This window comes from Heteronotia binoei, chromosome 15 (genome assembly GCF_032191835.1).
Source record: "Heteronotia binoei isolate CCM8104 ecotype False Entrance Well chromosome 15, APGP_CSIRO_Hbin_v1, whole genome shotgun sequence".
Taxonomy (NCBI): Eukaryota; Metazoa; Chordata; class Lepidosauria; order Squamata; family Gekkonidae; genus Heteronotia; species Heteronotia binoei.
Window position 1 is genome coordinate 29,920,809 of NC_083237.1, and position 22,931 is coordinate 29,943,739.

At 47.8% G+C, this 22,931-nt stretch overlaps 1 protein-coding gene across 1 annotated transcript in view; it reads left to right on the plus strand.

Annotated features, from left to right (window-relative positions):
- The window catches only part of CD19 (CD19 molecule), a 36,609-nt gene that overhangs the window by 8,224 nt on the left and 5,454 nt on the right, over positions 1–22,931 (plus strand). The window contains exons 4-15 of the mRNA XM_060255009.1: positions 6,793–6,849; positions 7,934–8,251; positions 10,235–10,342; positions 10,824–10,872; positions 12,456–12,610; positions 14,047–14,163; positions 15,588–15,644; positions 16,299–16,358; positions 18,014–18,058; positions 18,151–18,219; positions 20,582–20,650; positions 22,765–22,833. Of these exons, the coding sequence (XP_060110992.1) occupies positions 6,793–6,849; positions 7,934–8,251; positions 10,235–10,342; positions 10,824–10,872; positions 12,456–12,610; positions 14,047–14,163; positions 15,588–15,644; positions 16,299–16,358; positions 18,014–18,058; positions 18,151–18,219; positions 20,582–20,650; positions 22,765–22,833 (1,173 nt within the window). The remainder of the gene's footprint in view (positions 1–6,792; positions 6,850–7,933; positions 8,252–10,234; positions 10,343–10,823; positions 10,873–12,455; positions 12,611–14,046; positions 14,164–15,587; positions 15,645–16,298; positions 16,359–18,013; positions 18,059–18,150; positions 18,220–20,581; positions 20,651–22,764; positions 22,834–22,931) is intronic.

Sequence of the window (22,931 nt, forward strand, 5' to 3'; positions counted from 1 at the left end):
CCACACCGGCCCCTGCAACAGCATGTCCGGCCAGGTTGGTAGACAGAGAGGTTCCTCCACGGACATCTGTTGGATTGAAGAGAACCAGGGACGTCGAGGCCACCAGGGTGCAACCAAGATGATCTCGGCCCCCAGCGTTCTGATCCTTCTGAGTAATCTCAGAATGACTGGAATTGGGGGGAAGGCATACAGAAGGTCCTGTGGCCACTGGGATGTTAGTGCGTCTGTGGATTCCGCCTGGCTGTGGAAGTACCTTGTGAAGAATCAGGGGAGTTGGTGATTTTGATGAGACGCGAATAGATCCAGCACTGGCGCACCGAAATGCTCCACTATTCTCAGGAACAGAGACTTGTTGAGAGACCACTCCCCCGGCTGGATGTTCTCCCGGCTGAGCCAGTCCGCCTTGACGTTGCATGTCCCCTTGATATGTTCCGCTCTTATCGATTTCAGGTGATGCTCCGCCCATCTGAACAGCTTCCCGGCCTCCCTGTGGAGGGAGCTGGACCTGGACCCCCCTTGATTGTTTAGGTAGGCTTTCACTGCTATGTTGTCCGTTCGCACCAGGACATGCTGTCCCAATACTTGGTCCTGGAAGTGAAGCAAGGCTAGACGAATTGCCCGAAGCTCCAAGAGGTTGATAGGGAGGTTCGATTCCTTGGTCGTCCACCGCCCCTGCGTGGGAATCTCGTTGAGGGTTGCCCCCCAACCGGATAGACTGGCATCTGAAAACAGTTGTAACTCTCCCTCTGCGAGGAAGGTTCTCCCTTGACGCAGGTTGCTGGTCTTGGTCCACCACACGAGGCTCTTCTTTACCCCCATGGGCAATGACAGTGATATGGAGCGTCTCTCCATGATGTGGAGTTGGTAGGGACGTAGGAACATCTGCAATTGCCTGGTGTGATGCCGGCCCCACTGCAACGCTTCTAGGTTCGAAATCAGGAGGCCCATGAGTTTTGCCAGCGTCTGGAGCGTCGACGTCGACCCCTGAATCACCTGCTGTGCTAGCGCCACGGTCTTCAAGATTTTGTCTTCTGGCAGAAAAATGGATTTCAGGTTCGTGTCGATTATCATGCCCAGGTGCTGCAGTCTCTGGGTTGGGCGCAGGTGGCTCTTGGCCGGATTGATAATGAAGCCATGTTGTTGGAGGCAGTTGATGGTGCTCTGGACGTCTTGCTCTGCAGTCCTCTTTGGCGACGATCTTATCAACAGGTCGTCGAGATACGGGTGAATGTGTATACCTCTCTGTCTTAGGTGTGCAATCAAATTCACCAGGACCTTGGTGAACACCCGTGGTGCCGTTGCAAGACCGAATGGTAGGACTCTGAACTGGTAGTGACATCCGTTCACACAGAAGCACAGGAACTTGCGATGCGCGGGTAGAATCGGGATATGTAGATAGGCCTCTGTTAGATCCAGCGAGGCCATGTAGTCCATATGATTCAAGGCCTCTGTTATAGACTTGATGGACTCCATTCTGAAGTGGCGCAGCTTGATGTTCCTGTTCAGAAATTTTAAGTCCAAGATCGCCCTCCAGTCCCCGTTCCTTTTGGGAACTGTGAAAAAGATAGAATAAACACCTAGATATCTCTGCTTCGGAGGAACTTGTTCTATTGCAGCAATATCTAGAAGATGGCGTATTGCCTTGAGGGTGATCTCCCTCTGCCCTGGGTTCAGGTGGAGAGGGGAAATAATGAAACGATCCGGAGGGGTACGCCTGAACTCTATCGGGTAACCCTGAGATACAATTTCTAGAGTTCAAGAGTCTGCCTGCGACTCCGCCCAAACTTGATGGAAGTGTAGCAGGCGACCCCCTACCGGGATATGCTCCCAGTCATGCTTTATTAGACTTGGGACCTTCTCGAACCTGTCCGATCTCTCGGGCTGGTTCCTCTGGAATCGAGGGTTGGAGAAGCTTTTACGAAAATTTTGCTTGTGTTGGCCCCAGGCTGGTTTTCTAAACTCTTGCTTGGGCTTGGGAGCGCTGGTGGAGGTCCGAGAGGAATTAGCCCCAAAACCTCGCCTGTCTGGACGTCTCAGGAACTTGGGCATGGCCTTTTTCTTGTCCCGCGTCTCCACTAGGATCTTTTCCAGGGACTCTCCGAAAAGCTTCTCTCCTTGAAATGGGTAGCCTGAAACGATCGACTTAGAATGTACGTCGGCCGGCCAGGCCCTAAGCCACAGGCCCCTTCCAGCCACAGCGTTGAACGCCATTGCTCTGGCGGAGAAGGTCAGGGCGTCCAAGGAGGCGTCTGCTGGTGCCCTCCAGGATACTTTTGTCCGCCTCTGGTAAAAGCTGTGTCAAGCGCCTTATCCACACAATCGCCGCCCTGGAGACTATAGAATTAGTGGCAGCAGCCTTGATGGCCAGGGCCGTAGTTTCATGGCTCCTCTTCAAAGCCAGGTCGATCTTCCTGTCCCAGCTGTCCCGGACCGTCCCTTGGCCGTCCTCTGCTAGCAGCCCATGGGACTGTAAGGCTGCCACCGGTGCGTCCACCAGGGGGACCTGTAGCATATCATTAGCGAAGGCAGGAAGCTCATATAACTTCTTAATGGAGTTGGGAACCTGTCTGTTGGCACTTGGTTTGGCCCATTCTGACCTTAGCTGGCGCTCAAAGAATTCTGGGAAGGGAAAGACCCTGTCAGAAGATTGGTACCTTGGGAAGAACTCCGAGTTTCCCTTGGGCTTGTTCTTGGGGTTAGCCAGGGGATTGGGGACCTCCTGCTCCTCAGGGGACACTTGGAGGTCCAGAGCAGCCAGTACCTTGGACAGGAGGGGCTGAAACTCCTCTGTCTTGAAGAAACGTGAGGAGGGTTCTGGCACAGATGTACCCTCTATCTCCTCATCCGATAAAAACTCGCCCTCCTCCCGTTCTCCCTCCTCTGACTCCTCCGACTGATCCCCATAGTGGGATCTTTCACCCTCCAGAAAATCACTGGTTAAACAACCCCTTGTGGTCCTAGAGTAGTGGCCCTGGTCCCTGGGTCTCTTGTAGGGTGGCCATAATAGCTGGAGGCCAGCCAGGGACATCTTGAGGGGGGAGTGATGTGAGTGCGCGCGTGCAAAGCACACGCCGCCGGAGCAGGAAGTGACGTCATTTCCGGTGACGTCATGCCACCGCCGGAAAAGGAAGTGACATCACTTCCTGTGACATCATTTCCCCCGCACCACCTGCCAGAAGCAGGAAGTGACATCACTTCCTGTGACATCATTTCCCCCAAATGACATCATTTCCCTCCGCCGGCTGTTTCTGATAGCCCTGCGCCCCCTCTTTCATTTGATATGTGTCCCGTGCGGGTGCCACCCTCCCGCTGGGAGATGCCACAAAATGAGCCCCCTTGAGGCTTATGGCGGCAGGGCTCGGGGGAAGCGAGCTAGACTGCTGTTCTTTTGAGGGGTTATAGAGTGTTTCGAGCCCGTCCCTGTGGCATCAGTCCCATCGTTGTGGGACCCAGGGGGCCGGCGCAGCGGCCCGCTGAAGCAGCCTGTTGGTCACTTCCGGGTTCCGACCTGTGTTATTAGTGACAGGCTGCTTCGGCGGGCCGCTGCGCCGGCCCCCTGGGTCCCACAACGATGGGACCGATGCCACAGGGACGGGCTCGAAACACTCTATAACCCCTCAAAATAACAGCAGTCTAGCTCGCTTCCCCCGAGCCCTGCCGCCATAAGCCTCAAGGGGGCTCATTTTGCGGCATCTCCTGGCGGGAGGGTGGCACCCGCACGGGACACATATCAAATGAAAGAGGGGGTGCAGGGCTATCAGAAACAGCCGGCGGAGGGAGTCGGGAGCCCACCCCACTGGGAAGGAAGGAGGGAGGGGGGGAGGAGGGAGGAAGGAGGGAGGGAAGGGGGAAGGAAGGAAGGAGGGAAGGAAGAAAGGAAGGAGGGAGGGAAGGAAGGAAGGAGGGAGGAAGGAGGGAGGAAGGAAGAAAGGAAGGAGGAAAGAGAGGAAGGAGGGAAGGAAGGAAGAAAGGAAGGAGGGAAGGAAGGAAGGAAGGAAGGAAGGAGGCAGGAAAGAAGAAAGGAAGGAGGGAGGAAGGAAGAAAGGAAGGAGGGAGGGAAGGGAGGAAGGAAGGAAGGAAAGAAGGAAGGAAGGAGGAAGGGAAGGAGGGAAGGGAGGAAGAAAGAAAGGAAGGAAGGCCGGCCGCCCCCTCCCGCCAGCCGCCCCCCCCGCTTTCGGCCCCCTCCCTCCCTGCCTGCCTGCCTGGGGGGGCTTACCTTCTCCAGGGCGTGGGTGGCCTCCCCTCCGGGCGGGCTGGCCAGGAGGCGCAGCGGCGGCTGGTGCTGCTGGCGGGGCTGGCGGCGGCTGAGGAGGAGGCCACCGAGCACACCGACCCGGGGCCTCCCGCCATGCCGCCGCAGGCGCCGCCGGCCTGCCTCCCGCTCCGGCCACGGCCTCCGCTGCCGTCTCTGCCGCCTCCCCCTCTGCCGCCGCCGGGCCAAGGCCCTACGCCAGCGAGAGGAGCCTGCGGGCCGCGCGCGGGGAAGGCGGCGAGTGAGGGAGCCAGCGTCCCTGCGCGTGCGCACGGCGGTGTGGCGGGCATGCGCAGAGCATGCCACACTGCCGTGCGCACGCGCAGGGACGCTGGCTCCCTCACTCGCCGCCTTCCCCGCCTGCGCGCGGCCCGCCGGCTCCCCGCTGGCTAAACCGGGACCTCTAATGGTCCCGGTATAGCCAGCCCGGGAGGCGGGAATTGGGGGCCAGAACCGGGACTTTCCCGGGTGACCGGGACGGTCTGGCCACCCTAGTCTCTTGGGTGATGGTGACCTGGAGGAGGAGCATGGGCTAGAGGGCCTTGGCCTCTTGTGGGTAGCTGCTTTGACTGCAGCACCCACAGTCTCTCTAATAGAGTCCAAAAATTCAACAAATAAGGAAGGTCCCATAATGAGTACGTTACCCAAGCCCGTCTGGGGCTGGCTGGTCTGTGCAGCTTCCTGCTGCGGTCGAACTTTGTATGGGTCGAAGTCTCCCGCCTGGAGGTTGGCATCCACCGGTCCTCGCCTCTGGACGCTGCTTAGTTGCTGGTCAACGTCTTTCTGCGCTCTCTTGCGCTTGTCGAAATGGCCGTCGGGGCCGGGGCAGCACTCTGATGAGGAAGCCTCCTCTGCTGCCGATGTCGACCAGCGCCGCCTGCGTTCTGCCCCTACAGGGCACGTTGCCAGCAGCCGTGGCAAGCCCCGCGGTCATGCCGGCTCTGGAAGGCGGCCTTTCGGCTCCGCGCGGTGCGCTGGAAGCCGAGTCATCGTCCAGGAAGTCGTCCCTGGCTCTGTGCACCATCACGCTCCTCGCGCCGTGGCTTGAAGGTACAGCCCGGGCCGTTGGCGCGCCGCTCCTCCTTAGTGTGGGGAGGGGGGGGAATTAAAGTGGCAGAGGGGCTGGAAAGGGAAGAGGACTTCAACTGAAGGAAAAAGGGTGAAGGAAGGGAAAAAAGGAAGAAACTTAAATTTTATGCTATAAGAGAAAGTAAAGGGATAGGAGCCTATCCTAGCACTTGCTCTCCCTGTCGAGGCAGGAAAGGAACTGGAGAGGGGTGGTTCCCACAGCCACAGGAAGAGGAAGAATTTTGAATCCTGCCTCCCTGACTGGACGGTGAGAAAACACCCAAGATGTCCTCCGCCTCCTAGGGAGAACAGCCTTTTAAAGCCCCAGATAGCTTAGAAGCCTGGAGATTTAGGAGGTGAGGTAGGATTTCCCAGTTGTTTCCCCCTTTTGTGATTCCTCATGGACCCCAGTTTGTACATTTACATTTGTTAGCATTACTTGAGCAGCATCAATTGGAATAAGATTGGCTCAACATTTTGGTGGGGGGGGAGGGGACACACCTTTCTGGCTCCCTTATAGGATGCCAAGGGAGCCAACTACCATATTTTCAAGTACTTTAGAAAAGAGGCCAGGAAAAAAGCCACCATTCCCCTGACCATACAAAAGGCATGACTGCTATGTTTTGCAGTCCACCAGTTGCTTGACAAATTCTTTGTCAATTAACCCATTAGGACTGGGTTGTTTGGGTTTCCTTACCTTTGGAGAGGCCATGATACAAAGCTGGCTTTCTGCATTTATTATAAGAATGGTCCAGTGGGAAGAAGATGCGAAGCAGGAGGCCAGCACCTATGCAGAACTTTCAGTACCTTCCATGGCCATCACCCAGGAAACCCAAGAGTGCATCATAGAATCTCTTGCTCTTCCTCCAAGGGATTGCACTCTTGTGTTTGTGCTGAACATTGTGAACAGCTTGAGACCTTGGGCTTCCACAGGAGATTACCAGTGTGAGGTCTGTACCTCATACTGGCACCCCTTTGTTGGAAACAAAACCCTTAAATGCTTGGACAGGAATGGGACCCTTAAATGCTAAACTGTGCTAACTAAATTGGTACTATTAATTGAGGGTATAAATAGGGTTGCCAGCTATGGGTTGGGAAATACCTGGAGATTTGTGGGGGGTGGGAGCTGAGGACAGTGATGTTGGGGTAGGGGAAGGACTTCAGTGGGGTATAATGCCATAAGGTCAGCCTTCCAAAGCAGCTGTTTTTCCCCGGGTGAACTGATCTCTGTTGCCTGGAGATCTGCAGCCACCACCTGGAGGTTGGCAAATCAAGGTATAAATGACAGCTCTGCCTTCCAAAAGATGAGGAAACACAGCTCTGTAAACAAATTGTATGTTGGGAAATGAGATCAGAAAGAGAGCAGGTTGGTTCAGTGGCAGAAAGTGTGTGGAGAAAAATGGGGGTATGGTTACAAGTGTGGACTGAGGGGAGAATGGACCAGCCTAGTCATCCTAGTCTGTTTCCTTCAGATGATGCCAAGAATACTGAAGACGAAATGAAATACTACATGAACTATTCTTCAAGCGGTAATAACTCCTTCGTCGTTAGCTTGAAAGATGAGACGTCACATATTGGGAACATGGCTCATTCCTCCCAACACCTCACAGGATACTAGTTCCTCTGTGGACAGCAACTCGAGTGTATGGGCTTTGATGGGGTGAAAGGAGAAAATTCTGCGATTGAGACAAGTATCTTTTTAGTTTTGGTTGGGAACTAGGGAGAAGGATTAAGTGTTGTATGAAGAGGAATTTGGATGAATCCTGGGATATGATTCATAAGGTTTCCAAATTTCAGTTGGGAAATCCTTGGAGATTTGGGAGTGGAGCCTAGGGAGGGGAGGGTTTGATAAAGGATGGCGGGGGGGGGGACCTCAGCAGGGTATAATGGCATAGAGTCCATCCTCTGGAGTTGCCATTTTCTCTATGGGAGATCTATAGTATGGAGATCAGCTGGGGCCCACCTGGAGGCTTGCAATCCTAATTCAGAGCAATGGATTGGGCCAGGAGGTAGGGGAAGATTCTTTTTGGGGGGGGGCAGGTGTGGATTACTGACTGGCTGTAGCCTATACCCTATGATTATGAGCAGGGAGGTTACAGTGAGTAGCTTGTATTGTTATATAGGTGTCTCCCACTTTTTCACAAGCCACGCCGTTGAAGATTTCACTAAAAAGTAAGATGCAAAAAAAGGCATTTTGTATTTTGCACAAACGGAGCCATAGTAGGTGAAGGGAAATGTTTTTGGATCCCAACTCCTGCTTCCTGCTACAGCTTGCTCCCCCCTCCTTTATCCCTGAGGTATTTTTGGATCCCTCAAGAACAGAACAGAGTTTTCAGCAGAGAAGAAAACTGCTTTCTGCCTCTTCTGCAGTGGAAACACCTTTCAGAAGAGGAGGAGAGAGGGCTGGATCAGAGTTTAAGTAGTCAGCTGATGCCTAGCAAATCAATTCTTAATGTTGCTGCCTTAACATTTAACAAGGTCCAACACTTTTTTTTCAAGTATCCTACAAAATCAAATTGGATCCAGAATTTGAAATGTTTGCTTTAAATTTTGAAATGTGCCAAATTGTGCTTCTGCTCAACAGCCCTTCTTTCTCACCCTCCACTACCACAGACACCTCCATTCCTCCTGCAGAGATCCCGGACTTTAGAGATTTTGCCCAGGATGGGACACCTTTCCCTTGCAATGACTCATCAGCCAACAACCGGACCTGGACAGCCGTATCCTGGATCCCACAAAATATAACAAAAGGAGCACTGAGTATGAAAATATGGCAAGCTGCTCCTTACAGACTGCGAGTGTCTCCTGACACTATCTCCTTACTGCTGCCTTCTGTAACCTCCAGAGATGCTGGAAACTACTCCTGCTACTGGAAGAACCAAAGCCAGACTTTTTGGCTGGAGGTGTCAGCACAGTCAAGAACAGCTCATGGTAAGGGGTAGGTGGTGCAGAGTGGTGAAGCTGCAGTACTGCAGTCCGAGCTCTCTGCTCACAACCTGAGTTCGATCCCGTCGGAAGCTGGGCTCAGTTAGCCAGCTCAAAGTTGACTCAGCCTTCCATCCTGCTGCGGTCGGTAAAATGAGTATCCAGCTTGCTGTGGGAGAAAGTGTGCATGACTGGGGAAGGCAATGGCAAACCACTCTGTAAAAAGTCTGCCATGAAAATGTCATGATGTGATGTCACCCCAGAGTAGGAAACGACTGGTGCTTGCACCTTTACCTTTTTAAGGGGCAGGTCATTAGGTAGAAGCTGCATACTTTGTGATGTAATTGTACCGATTGCATACTGCATGTATTCATGGGTTGGGGAAAAGTTGTGCAGCCACACATAAAACAAAAACACGAACAAAATCCTCAGAATAACTATTATTAGGATCAAAACACTCTGAAGACTTTCCAGTTCACCAGTGTGCTTCGTCAGGATGGATGTTACAAAATTTTAAAAGATAAAAGTGTAGAAGGCAAAATTCTTGGCCATGATCTTAAGGTCTGATCTTACAGACATCCTTTTTGAGATGCAAGCAGGCAATTAATTTCACTTTCATTGGTAAGATGTAGAGTTTTACAGCATGGTCTCTGGGAGGCTGCATTTAGTAAGGAGCCTGTTCTGGAATTGCTGTCATGATTATTTAGACAGATGAACAAACTTTCAGACTGAATTAAACACAGGGGAACTGCTTGTTCCAGTAGTAGTAAATGGTGGCTGGCTGACCTGGTGACACCCAGGAAGTTCCCATGGCCCTAGATGTCTGTACAGAATGATATAACTGCATAAGAGAAGCTATGTTGAATCAGGCCAATGGCCCATCCAGTCCAACACTCTGTGTCACACAGTGGCCATAAAAACCAAGTACAATCAGGAGGTCCACCTGTGGAGCCAGAGCTACCAGAAGCCCTTCCATTTTGCTCCCCGCCCCCCCAAGCACCAAGAATACAGAGCATCACTGCCCCAGACAGAGAGTTCCAACAATACACTGTGCTAATAGCCATTGATGGACCTCTGCTCCATATGTTTATCCAATCCCCTCTTGAGGTTGTCTATGCTTGTAGACACCACCACCTCCTATGGGAGTAAATTCCATGTGTCAGTCACCCTTTGGGTGAAGAAGTACTTCCTTTTATCCATTCTAACCCAACTGCTGAGCAATTTCATTGAATGTCCACACGTTTTCATATTGTGAGAACGGGAGAAAAGTACTTGTCTATTCCATGCATAATCTTGTAAACCTCTATCATGTCACCCCTCAGTTGATGTTTCTCCAAGCTAAAGAGCCCCAAGTGTTTTAACCTTTCTCCATAGAGAAAGTGTTCCAACCCATTAATCATATTAGTTGCCCTTTTCTGGAATTTTTCCAATGCTATAATATTTTTTTTGAGGTGCGATGACCAGAACTGTACACAGTACTCCAAATGAGGCTGCACCATCGATTTATACAGGGTTTATGCTCACTGGCTGACCCTGATGACAATCATTAAGTTCCCTGTCACTTGTTTCCATATTTGGCTTTGCAGAATGCTGATAGGCTGCTCCTAATGGTGACTCCAAGTCACCAACACATTTGTGTAATAACATTTGCTAACAAAAAGGAAACTTCTAAAACTCTGCAGCTAAAAAGCTGAAATAAACAATATACTGTATATGTATATGCTTATTTTACAAAATGGGTTCTGCTTCTGCTAATTGTGGAGAAGAACAATTAATTATGTGAGGCACTAAAGCCCTGACCACTTCTGGCCACAGGAAATCCTACTCAGCTCCATCCGGTCCTTGAAATTTCACAGAAACTGAAAGGCACTTTCATAAATTGTCAGTCCCAGGACTAGAAACTTGGCTGTAACCAATGAAAACAAAAATGGGAATGTTGAATGTTGTGCTCACTCTCATGCATACAGTTAACTCTTTCCTCCTCCCCAGCTGTTTCACTGTATTTTAGAAAACAGCACTGGATAATCTGGATTGTGGCCCTAGGATATGTGGCTATCTGCCTTGGCTTCCTCTTCGGCTTCCTGCAGTTTCAGCGTGGTGAGTATGGTGCATACACTACAGCAACAACATAAACAAAAAAACCTTTTCACATTGCTATTTTTCTTCATTAGAAATCAAAATAATTCAGAAATACAGATTAAGAAGAGCCAAAGAGTTCAGTAGTTTTTTTTAAAAGTGAAATTCAATACAGTACCCCACCTCTTTGTTCTAGTGCTTTCTTTCTTCCCCTCCTGTCCCTGAGTTCTATATGCATGTGTTTCCCCCCTACAAAATTAGCATTATAGAGCTTGCAATGTTGCAGCTAATCTTGATAGCTTCCCTTGAACAGCTAGAATGTTTATGAATATTCTGCGATCAAAGCAACTCAGCTAACGGTAGAAAGATAAGTACAGGAGAGAACACTTGTGGGGTTTTTTTCCCCAGCCTGTGACACATGATTATTACAGACTAATCACGATGGCTTTGGGGCAGAGGGTTCTTCTGATCAGTTATTTCTCATCCATCCCTCTTGTTTCAGCCTTTCGTGCACGTAGGCAGAATATGAAGCTGAGGTCACCAGCTGCCAGGCAAGTATTAGGATAGCTTATGAGAGTGACAAAGTTAGGAGGGCGAGAGGGTAAATTTGGGAGAGTGGTCCTCACATGACAGGGTTGTAGAAAAAGGACACTCTTGATGACCCAGTTCAATAAAAGGGGTGTATGGGAGTTCAGGAGGAACATGCATCTCTAAGGAGTGGGAGAATTTTTAATCTGAGGGTGTACCATCCAGCCTCAGAACTGGTCCTAGTGTAGGGTTGCCAATCCCCAGGTGGGGGCAGGGGATCCCCTGGTTTGGAGGCCCTCCCCCTGCTTTAGGGTCATCAGAAAGCAGGGGATGCGGGGTGGGAAATGTCTGCTGGGCACTCCATTATTCCCTATGGAGACCGATTCCTTGCCTAATCATTTACTTTTATCCTGTCATATAATGGAGAATTGATCTGCGGATATCTGGAGCACTGGGGGCCCCCCTGATTCTTGGGGTAGAAGGAACCACATTTTCAGCATAGTATCCAGTGCCTTTCCCCAAAATACATTCCAAGTTTCAAAAGGATTGAACCAGGGGGCCCAATTCTATGAGCCCCAAAAGAAGGCGCCCCTATCCTTCATTATTTCTAATGGAGGGAAGGCATTTAAAAGGTGTGTGGTCCCTTTAAATGTGATGGCCAGAACTCCCTTTGGAGTTCAATTATGCTTGTTACAACCTTGCTCCTGGCTCCACCCCCAAAGTCTTCTGGCCCCACCCCCAAAGTCCCCAGATATTTCTTGAATTGGGCTTGGCAACCCTATCTTAGTGCCAGGCCAGGTTGCAGCTATCAGATAGGCCCCTGGCTTGCCCTTGAGATTTGTGTGGTGTAGTAGTCAGATTTGGGAGAACTGGGTTCAGATTGTGACTCTGCCATGAAGTTTGGTGCATGGCTTTGGGCCAATCATACACAGTCTAAACTACCTCACAGGTTTGTTGTGAGGAAAAACTGGGAAAAGGAGAAAAATGCACACTACCCTGTGGGACTCTGATAAAAATGCATAAGTACACAAGGTTGCGTGAGGAACCATGTATACCAGTGGCCCCCCAACATGGTGCCCGTGGATATCATGGTACCCTCCAATTACACAGTTTCTGGCATCCCCTCGCCTCTTCCCCATAGCATCTCTTCTTCGAAGCAATCCTGGCTTTCTTCCACTGTAGAGGAGTAGTAGGTGCCTCAGAGGTGCCCAGAATGTGTCATCTTTATGTCTGCAGGGAATGCCCACTTGGAAATAGTGGCTTCTGCCACAAGGGGATGTTTAGCTTGGAACCACCCAAAGTTTCATTAAACTTTCTGATGTTGGAGGATTAGACCCTTCCCCACCTGGCCACTGTTCTGCTGTGGTGTTGAGAACTTCCTGCTCCCAACATTCCAACAGGAACAACAGTTTATCATTTCTAGAGACCCTGATGTATGCCATCCTGGCACTGCTTTGGAGGAATGGCAGGATAAAAGTAAATGATCAGGCAAGGACCTCCAGCCATGCAAGAGGCCTTCCTCCAGCAGTCCTTCAAGGGGAAGGAAGTCTGATGCTCAACCAGAAGCATCAATTTATGTATTTAACATGTAGCCCTTGCTTTTTAGTGCCATGGGATCTCTCAAGGGGAGCTTGTGGCAAATTCACAACTTGGTGCCTTTAATTTTACATGGTTCTTTGGTTTCCAGAAAGTTTGTCCATGCCCAACGGAACAGGGCACCAGCCTCTGGTGAGACTCTGATGCCCTCGGCAAATGGAAATGGTGAGTTAATGACCCACTACCTGTCTCCTGCTCAGAAAACCAGCCCTGGCCTGTTTTTGTGCAGGTCAGGGATCCAACTAGCCAATCTCCTTCCAGGGTTGACAGCTGCCTGGAGAAAAATCAGTCGTCCCTTTTAACAGAGGTTTTATGGTGTTTGTGATGGGCAGTAAATGGTTAATGCTTTAACCTGGTCCGAGAACCATGAGTGCCAGGGGATTCAAACAGAATTCTCCAGGTGAGAGTGGCAGTTAAGAAATAACAGTTGACAGGAAAGGAAAGTTAAGAGTGAGAGAATCAAGAAGGATCTCACTCAAGTCTAAGGGAAATTGCTTCTAGCGAAGGGGATGATCCCTGTTTAGTGGTTAAGACTAAGGTTCCACATAGTGGAACATATGTGAATGTTTCTGCCTTCACCAACTGAAGGGTCTTTCAGACAAAGAAGCTTTATGATTGTTTATTTAAATCTGTTTTTTCAGTGTTTTAAGATCTGGAACAAAGTTGGAGACCAGCATGTTTCAAGACCTGTTTGTATAACAAAACAGCTACCTCGTTGTGACAAACTATCTTTTATTTACATTTTCACAAAATTACTTCATTCCTATTGCGTATTGCTTCAATCCTGTTCATCTTCTAAGCCCTAAACCTACTTGACTATTTCAACTCATAAGTAAAATAAAACAGTTGTTTGTTTTGAATTTCCACCAGTCTTTTGTGTGTCATATAGCCCCGTGGTGCAGAGTGGTAAAGCAGCAGTGCTGCAGTACTGTGGTCTGAACTCACTGCTCACGACCTGAGTTCGATTCCGGCGGAAGCTGGATTCAGGTAGCCGGCCCAAGGTTGACTCAGCCTTCCATCCTTCCAAGGTCGGTAAAATGAGTACCCAGCTTGCTGGGGGGGAAGTGTAAAAGACTGGGGAAGGCAATGGCAAACCACCCTGTAAAAAGTCTGCTGTGAAAACGTTGTGAAAGCAACGTCACCCCAGAGTCGGAAATGACTGGTGCTTGCACAGGGGACCTTTCCTTTTCTTTCTTTTGTGTGCCATTATCAAATAAAGACAAAAGAATGATTTTATTCAGTACCACATTCAAACAAAAGGGTGGAACAGACAGAAAAACAAAGAAGAAAGAAAGGGGGCTGCCCAGCCAAGGAGAAGATAAAGGGATCCTGGGGGAATCATCATTGCATGCTATTTACCAAATGATGTTATTTACCTCTTTGGCATGAAAAGTTTCAGCTGCCAATGCTCTCACAGTCAGCCTTTATTAAACAGCCAGGACATTTTTGTGCTGGCTGTTTGGCAACCCTTTGTAGGAGACAGATGCAGGCACTATGGTTTCTAGAATGTTCTTGTTCGGCTCTTTTTCTGGCTGCCATTAGGAAACTGGGCTATACCCGGAACTGGTGTTTTGACAGAGCTTGCCTTTCTTTTTCCTAAGGCAAGGAACAAGTAGATGCCTTCTCCTATGAGAATGTATTGCCCAATGTGAGTCCGAAGAGTGGCCACCGGTCTCTACAGAAAGGGAACACCCTGCCTACTGCCACCAAGGTGGAAGGTAAGTGCCGGTTCTGTGGATGAGGGGAGGGATGTGCTGGGTATGTAGAAAACAACAGGAGAAGCAGCACAATGTAGGAAAAAAGAATGTAGGTAACAGATTATAGTGATACTGAATCTCATTACGGATAAAAGTCAGGGACAAGGATGTGATGTGGGCATAGGAAATCAGCATACAATGAGCAGAATTAGAGGCAATTACATGTATTGTAAGCAGACAAGGTTGCCAACTCTGGTTTGGGAAATTCCTGGAGATTTAGGGGATGAAGCCTGGGGAGAACAGATGGGAGAGACCTCAGTGGAGTATATAATACCATGGAGGCTGCACATCAAAGCTGCCATTTTTCTCTAGGGGAAATGTTCTATGTAGTCTGGAGGTGAGTTGTCACTCCAGGAGACTGCTAGGCCCCACATGGATTTTTATTCCTGATAAAAATTTAGCAATGCTTGTTCTCATGATCAAGCTCCAACTGGAAGTTTAGCAGTTGTCCTGCTTCTTCTTCCTTTTTCTTCTTTTGTTCACAATCTAATTGATCCTTTACTGTGGCATTTCTGATTCAGTCTATGGTAGTTTATAACAATCTCTGTGGTAGGCATAACTCACCAGCAAACAAAACTACAAATTTTAAAATTGACCACCAGCTTCAGGGTCTTTGTGGGAGTTGCAGTGCCAGAAATGAAAGGAATAGGATAATCCTGGTCCATGTTGGCTCCAGAAACCCACCTGCCATGCTGCTTGCAATGGAAGCTAAGACTGTCTGTGGCAGCCATAACTCATCAAAAAATGAAGCTAGGAGATGCCCAGATCTATTTTGGCTACAGATTACCAAAAAAAGAATGATTTTGCTGTTGCTTCGTGAATCTTGCTGTTTCTTTGTGAAATATCATAGTTCTTTTGGTAGAAGGCGAATCTGCTTATTCAGTATTCAAAGCACTCACTGTTCTATACTGTCAGAGCAACAAAGAAGAATTGCAGATTTATACTCCGTCCTTCTCTCTGAATGAGAGACTCAGAGCGGCTTACAATCTCCTTTATCTTCTCCCCCCACAACAGACACCCTGTGAGGTGAGTGGGGCTGAGAGGGCTCTCACAGCAGCTGCCCTTTCAAGGACAACCTCTGCCAGAGCTATGGCTGAACCAAGGCCATTCCAGCAGGTGCAAGTGGAGAAGTGGGGAATCAAACCCTGTTCTCCCAGATAAGAGTCCATGCACTTAACCACTACACCAAACTGGCTCTCAGCTACAGGATTGCTGAACAGAGCAAGCAGGCACATGTTCCATTGTCAATAATTAGTTCTTTGTTCTTGAAGCTGGAATGTGTGTCACATATTGCTTTTCTTTTTGTGGATGAGGCCATTACTCATGTGAGTGCCATCAGAATTCATGCACATTCTCTATCTCTGTCTCTCTTTCATTCCCACCAGAAGATGATGATGAAGAGTATGAGTGTCCGGACAGTGAGACAGAACAGAAATCAGATGGTAAGCTGTGCTCCATTGAACTATAGGGAACAATTTAGGCTACTGTTTGGCGTAAGCTACAGCCCCTGGGCTATATCACTCACTACTGTGTCCAGTGTGTGCTGGACAAACTTTTAATAAACCTGAATAAATTGGCACTGTGGCCTATACATACACACCACAGTAAGTGGCAGTCATTCTGGATCAGAGTAGTGGCAGAAAGTGCAAGTGGAACAGGAAGGAAGGACCACACCATTCAACAACTATTCATCATCCACATATAGTGCATTTGCTGAAGAACCCCTTGCTCCATCACAAGGAGGTCTGAGATGTGCTTCTAAGTTTGATCTAGGCATTAGAAACAGTTTGAGAGTCCAGATTCCTATGGCTCATGACCCACGTGAAAGTCTACACATGGTTGTGGCCCCTATTTACCTTTTACAAGACCTCTGAATGCTGCTGCACTGGGACGGGCATGGTGCATACCTAGAAGAAGGGTAGGAACCAGAGCCCTGTGAGCCTGGGGTGTGTTGGGGATGATGACAGGAAGGAAAGTGGGTTGATTCAGTGGAAGAATGAGCAACATGAAAATAGGCTGTGGAGGAAAAACAAGGTAAATTGTGTGGGCTGAGAGAAGAGCGGGCCAGCCTCCTCAGCCTAGTCTGTTTCCTTCAGATGGGGACAACTATGAGAATACTCAGGAAGAAGTGAAACAGGAAGACGCGGTTTTAAACGGTAATGGCTCTTTTACCCCTTTTCTGTTTATCCTTTTTCTACTCTAAGACCCAGCCCTCATGCTCCAAACTGCATGTAGGCATCATAAAGATTTTATCAGCTTGGGCATGAAAGTGTGTGACTTAGATCTGGAAAACAGCATATTGCAACCAACCAGCAGCAACTTGAAAACCATGGGGTTTCCAAGGCGATACATCATCATAGATGGTTTGCCCTTGCCTCCCACTGCATAGCAATGCCTGTCTTCCTTGTTGGTCTGTCATTCAAGCGCTAATAATGCCTGACCCTTCTTAGCATCTGCCAGCCTCCAAGTGGGGTAAAGAAAACACAGGATAACACCGGGTAGCAATAATTGCACTCTGTAATACTTGCTGAACTTCAGCTTGCATTAGTATATCTTAACAGACCATAAACATTAAACTGAAAGTAATGGCCATTACTGCCTGGAAAATAATAGAGACTAATGCATTTGAAGCACATGAGCAGCAGTTCCAAGATTAATAACGTGGCCAGAAGATTTATATCGTTCTCAAAACATGCTGAGTAACCTAGGGAGCATGTAACCACTAGTCACTTCTGTATCAGTTTATTTTTGAATAACAGTTGACCCACAGACGGTTACCAACATTACCTTTGTCTACAGTAAGACCTCCACCCCAGTGGAAGATTGCATTGAGGATTGTGATTCACAGACTCTCAGCTATCACACTGACGTCATTACTGAGAAGCACTTTTGGACATTGTATGAATAAGCTGTGAAAAATATTTTCAGTTTAATGTTTATGGTGTGTTAAGAGATACTAATACAGGTTGAAGTTCAGCAAGCAGCATGCAGTGCAATTATTGCTACACTATATTATGCTGTGTTCAATGTTCCCTCTAAGCTGCAGAGTCTTATGAGCAAAAATTCTACTTTGTGAGCTACTGGCATTAAAGTTGTGAGCTACTACATAAATTATTGTGTTCTGGGGCCATTTTTCTTGAGTGAAGACAAAAATGTGTGAGCTGGAGGTTAAAAATCTGTGAGCTAGCTCGCGCTAACTCAGCTTAGAGGGAACACTGGTGTTTAATTAAACTTGACCGTGTTTCCTTTGTGTTTGTGCTGTTAGCCTCCAGGTGGGACCTGGGGATCCCTTGGAATCACAGCTCATCTCCAGACTACAGAGATCAGTTCCTCTGGAGAAAATGGCTGCTTTGGATGGTGGACTCTGCTGCATTGTACATCACCTGAGGTCCTTGGCCTCCCCAGGCTCCATCCCCAAATCTCCAGGAGTGTCCCAACCTGGTTACCCTACACCTCATCCCACGCTGATAGCCAGGGGGACATCTGGCAATCCTAGATGCAATTGGACTAGTCATGGCTTTTCAGGTTGCTGTAAAATGGCATGGGGTTAGAGAAAAGGTTAAATAGCCTTCCCTCTCCCAGTGCTTCTTCCCTTATCCCACATATCCTGCCTTCCCTGATTCTTTCTCCTGCCTTGATGGCTGTTTTGGACCTTTCGAAAAAAATATGAGAAATCCTGAATCAGATCTATGTGCCCTGAGTCTTGGGTTTTCTGCATGCAAAGCTTGTACTCTGACTCTTGAGCCGGGGATCTTGTTGCCTTTCTTGCTAGGCTTCATTTAAGCAATAGCTGTTGCTCTTCCTTCCACAGATGGTTCCTCTTATGAGAACAGCAAAAAAGAGAGCTGTGCCTCAGGTACTGAGGGGAAGGGGAAGACACAAGGCAGGCTTGAATGGCGTTATAGTTAGCCTGGTTTTCTTACGGCTTGCTTTCTTTTGGCCTCACAGCTGACTCTTGGTATTCAAACAATTCTCAGAAGGGCCATCAAGATCCAGCCCAGGATCCAATTTCTGAAGGTAACATCTAGGTGAAGAAGTAGAGAACCCACCAAAACAACTAGAGGATTTGAACATCTGCAAGAATATGCAGGAAGAGAAAAGAACAGCCGGGGTGGGGGGGGAGGAGGGAAAGAGAAATACCATCTGTTATTCTTTGTGGGCTGCAAGTCGCAGTCTTAAGGGAAATTGTCTTTGTATTTTTAAAATTAACAGATAAATTCAATATACTTATTAATTTCAGGATTGTAAAAGCAGCTTCCCTTGAGAATCTCCGTATCCTGTTCCACCAGTCTAGCGGTTCAGTCGGGACACACATCAGTTTTTATAGAGAATCCAGAAGACATTATCTAAATCCTACTGTGTTCCAGGGTCTTCTTTGTTTTTCTATCTCTTTTATTTATTTATTTTAGTACATTTCTGTTCCATCCATTCCCCATAGAGCTCAGGGCCTAGTGGTTATTTTCAGGCCTAGTGGTTATTTTTTAAAACTTGCACCTGCCACACTAACCTGTCCAAGGTGGCCTAACCACTATTCAGGCTTTTCAGGGCTATTGTACCTTTAATTTTTCCTCCATGCCTCTTCTCTTAAAGAAGCTTCTTCTTGGCTACCTAATTAGATACTCCCTGTCAATTCCCCTGTCTGCTGCTTTATTAACTCAGGCTTTAATTAGTCAGTTCCTATTCCTTGCACACTGGGAAGTGTTTAAATTCCTCTTTGCACACAAAGGAATTCTTCCTCCTTATTATTTATTTTGCATTATTGCAATTGCACATTTACAATTCTGAAATAGGCTTGCCAATCCCCAGGTCCCAGCGGGGATTCTTCCACTTTCCCAGGCGCCTTCCTGCCCCCAGTCAGCTGGCCAGCAGGGGGAAGCCCCGCCCTAGAGATCCATGTGCCTTTGCACCTCCAGAGGCTTCAGACTCCAATTGAAAGGCTTCCTCTTGGGATGGTGTGTCTGTGTTACTTTGAAGAAGTTGGCATCAACTCGTGAGTAGAGAGGCCAATCCCTCGCTTCAGAGTCATCAGAAACGGAGCTGGGGGTGGGCGGGAGGGAGGGAAACGTCAGCTGAGCACTTCATTATTCCCTATGTGGAGATCGATTCTCATAGGATATAATGGGGAATTGATCTGGAGGTTTCGGGGGCTCTGGGGGAGCTGTTTTTTGAGGTAGAGGCACCAAATTTTCTGTATAGTATCTAGTGCCTCTTCCCAAAATACCCCCCAAGTTTCAAAACAATTGGACCAGGGGGTCCAATTCTATGAGCCCCAAAAGAAGGTGCCCCTATACATTATTTCCTATGGAAGGAAGACATTTTAAAAGGTGTGCTGTCCCTTTAAATGTGATGGCCAGAACTCCCTTGGAGTTCAATTATGCTTGTCACACCCTTGTTCCTGGCTCCACCCCCAATGTCTCCTGGCTGCACCCCCAAAGTCTCCTGGCTCCACCCCCAAAGTCCCCAGATATTTCTTGAATTGGACTTGGCAACCCTATCCTGAAAACGTAAAAGAACAGAGAATACCAGCAGAGAATACCAGTCATTTTCGGGCAGTTACAAAATCCCCCCAAAACATGCAAGTTAATAAGAAGCTAGTCAGGGCTTTATTTGAGCAAGAATGCAGAGGAACGTGGTTCCGGCTGGCTTGGTGTCGGGGTGTGGCCTGATATGCAAATAAGTTCCTGCTGGGCTTTTTCTACAAAAAAGCCCTGTGGGAAACAATGGTGGTGACAGGGGTGTGGCCTAGTATGCAAATGAGCTCCTGCTGGGCTTTTTCTACCAACCTCCCCCCCACCCCTCAAAGCTAGTAATAGAGAAGCCAGGATGAAGTTCCTTTAAAAGAAGAGGCAGAGAATAAGATAAAAGTTTTTTATTTATTTATTTTTTATTTATTTTATTTATTTAGGATTTATATCCCGCCCTTCCCACAAGTGTTATATTTGGGAGAAATATAACATAAATGAGGCATTCTTCAGAGTAAACATAAAGTAGAGCGCCTGTAGAGCTCTGAATGGCAAATTTTATAGGGAATACAATGCCATACGAAGTGCAACATGGAACTGCCACTTACATTTTGCGTGCACCAGGTTGTGGAAAATAATATTATTGCCTTGGTGCCACCCTCTAGCGCAGGCTGCAGATTGTTACCAGTGATGGTCCTTGTGTCTCTTTTCCTGGTAAGAACTTTGCTTACCAAAACAGTGGTTCAGCAAATAGCCACCGGAACACAGTTCTACGCAAATAGGGCCACTATCCTTAGAAACTTCTTTCACAATGGTTTGAAGGCATTGCTCGTAGCAACAACTTCTTCAGTAAAATGGAGACACCCTCCAGAGCAGTCCAGTTAGTGGTGGTCACATCTACCTGTGTTTCCCAACAGGTGGTGACAACTATGAAAATGTGGAAGAGGAGAGCTCTCTGAGCCCTGGTGCTGCAAGACTTATAGCAGGTAAAATTCAGCACTTATAGAAGACTTATAGAAGTAAAATTCAGCACTGCCTTTCTTGTGGGACTTCCAAATACAACACATAATATCTCTCCATCATTCCATGCTGAGCAAAGGCCTACTTAATCCCCAGGAGCCAAGAAGAGACTGCTCAAATAAGTGGCAAGATAAGGTGGGCTTAGCAATGCCAACAAAGAAATGACTCGAAACAGGTTCAATATGAACCTACTTGACCACTCTAGTCAGCTTCCAAGCCCTTGTATGAGGTGTCCCTGCCATCTGAGGCTAAACAGATGTCAACTTCTCAGTTGTTGTGTCTGAAGTCTGGAACTCCCTCCCTAGAGAGATTCATCTGTCTCCCTCAATCATTGTCTTCTGCCAGTGGGTAAAAACTTTTTTGTTTTATTTGGTATTTGCTTATGAATTGTCATTGGCCTTCTTCCCTATCTGTGTGTTTCTGTGTTCATATAAAGATAGATTCAGGTAGGTCGCCGTGTTGGTCTGAAGCAAAAGAACAAAATTAGAGTCTAGTGGCACCTTTGTTCTGTGTTCATGTGTTTTATTTAATTATTTGAAATATTTTTTGTATTTTCATCTATAGTCTAAACATTATTTTGATTATTTGCTGCCCTGAGGAGCTTAAATTGGGTAGAAAGGCAGTATTAAATATAATGTATTCTATCAGCCACAAGGAACCCTAGGAACTGTAGCTCTCGGAGGGTAGTTAAGAATCTTTGAGAGAGATTTTTCAGCACACTCACAAAACTACAATTCCCAGGATGCTTTGAATGGATATGCCCAGTTGAAACACGGACAGGGCAACATCAGGAAAGACCCCAGGAAAGTGATTTTAGTATCCTGCTGATGGTTAGAGGGCTTGTACTACTTCTATGACTTTGTGTTATACTGCATTGCTGCACTCATAAAATGAAGGCAGTGGTATGGGGGATATTTTCTGGCTAACAGAGAGGAGAAAATAACTCCTTTCAATTCTGCTGGCCAAGTCCAAAGGCAACATGATTTTTCTTTTATTGAGCTGCCCGCCACTATCCAAATCCTTCAGTGCTGAAAGACCCACATTCTTGCCAAAACCAGCAGCTGTTCCTCCACCAGAAGCATCCCCCTTTTAAAAACACTTTACTCAGACACTTGAATGAAATAGCCAAAGATTTTCTGACTACATTTGACATAATTTTTTCCACAGAGTATCATGGCAACAGCCCCTGTTTAATAGATGATTCTCCCATCACTTTAAGATGGCTTCCTTATTTATTTTTTTATCTCACTTTTCCTCCAGAGGAGCTCAATGCAGCATATGTGATTCTCCCTCTCCCATTTCCCCCTCTCAGGTAGGTTAGATTAAGAGATAGTAAGTGGCGCAGGGTGTCTCAGAGCAGGGATTTGAACCCATCTGACATTTTTTTAAAAGAAGATTTTGGATTTATATCCCGCCCTATACTCTGAATCTCAGAGTCTCAGAGCGGTCACAATCTCCTCTACCTCCCCCCCCCCCAACAAACACCCTATGAGGTAGGTGGGGCTGAGAGTGCTTTCATCCAGCTGCCCTCTCAAGGACAGCGTCTATGAAAGCTATGGCTGACCCAAGGCCATTTCAGCAGGTGCAAGTGGAGGAGTGGGGAATCAAACCCAGTTCTCCCAGGCATTCTACTCATTACACCGCAGTCTCTGACATATGCTTTGCTGACTTGTGTTTCACTTTAGTTATTATGCTGCATGGTCCCATACATGTTTGCCAAGGAGTAAAGCTGTGGGAATTCCACTCTTAAAACCACCTAGATCTGGCATAAGAGAGGCCATGTTTAGCATAAGATTGCACAGTGGATAGCAAATCTAAAATGAAAATATAGCTAGTGCTTAACTGTGGTCTGATTTGCCAAGTGTTCCCTTGCGTTTTAAATCACTGAGCATTCTCCCTGCCAATTTGTAACTCCTTTTCAATCTGCTGGTCTTCTTTTGGGGGATGCTGCCCCCTCCCCCTGTGGAACACAGCCATGATGAATACAAGGATATGATGTGATCTCCTCATTGTTTCTTTTGGATGTAACCTAAAATAACCCTGGTCTTTGTCGCCCACCCATGCTGATCTCTGCTGCTAGGTTTGCGCTTGCAGCTGGCTCTGGACCCCCAAGTGGACAAGCAGGATGGGGGCAGTGAAACCTCAACAGGTAATGGCAAGATATGATTTCATTCTTTGGATTGTGAAGGGAGCTCAATGTTAATCTTGTCTGTTTGGGAAATCAGACCAGGAGTCCCCAACATTGTG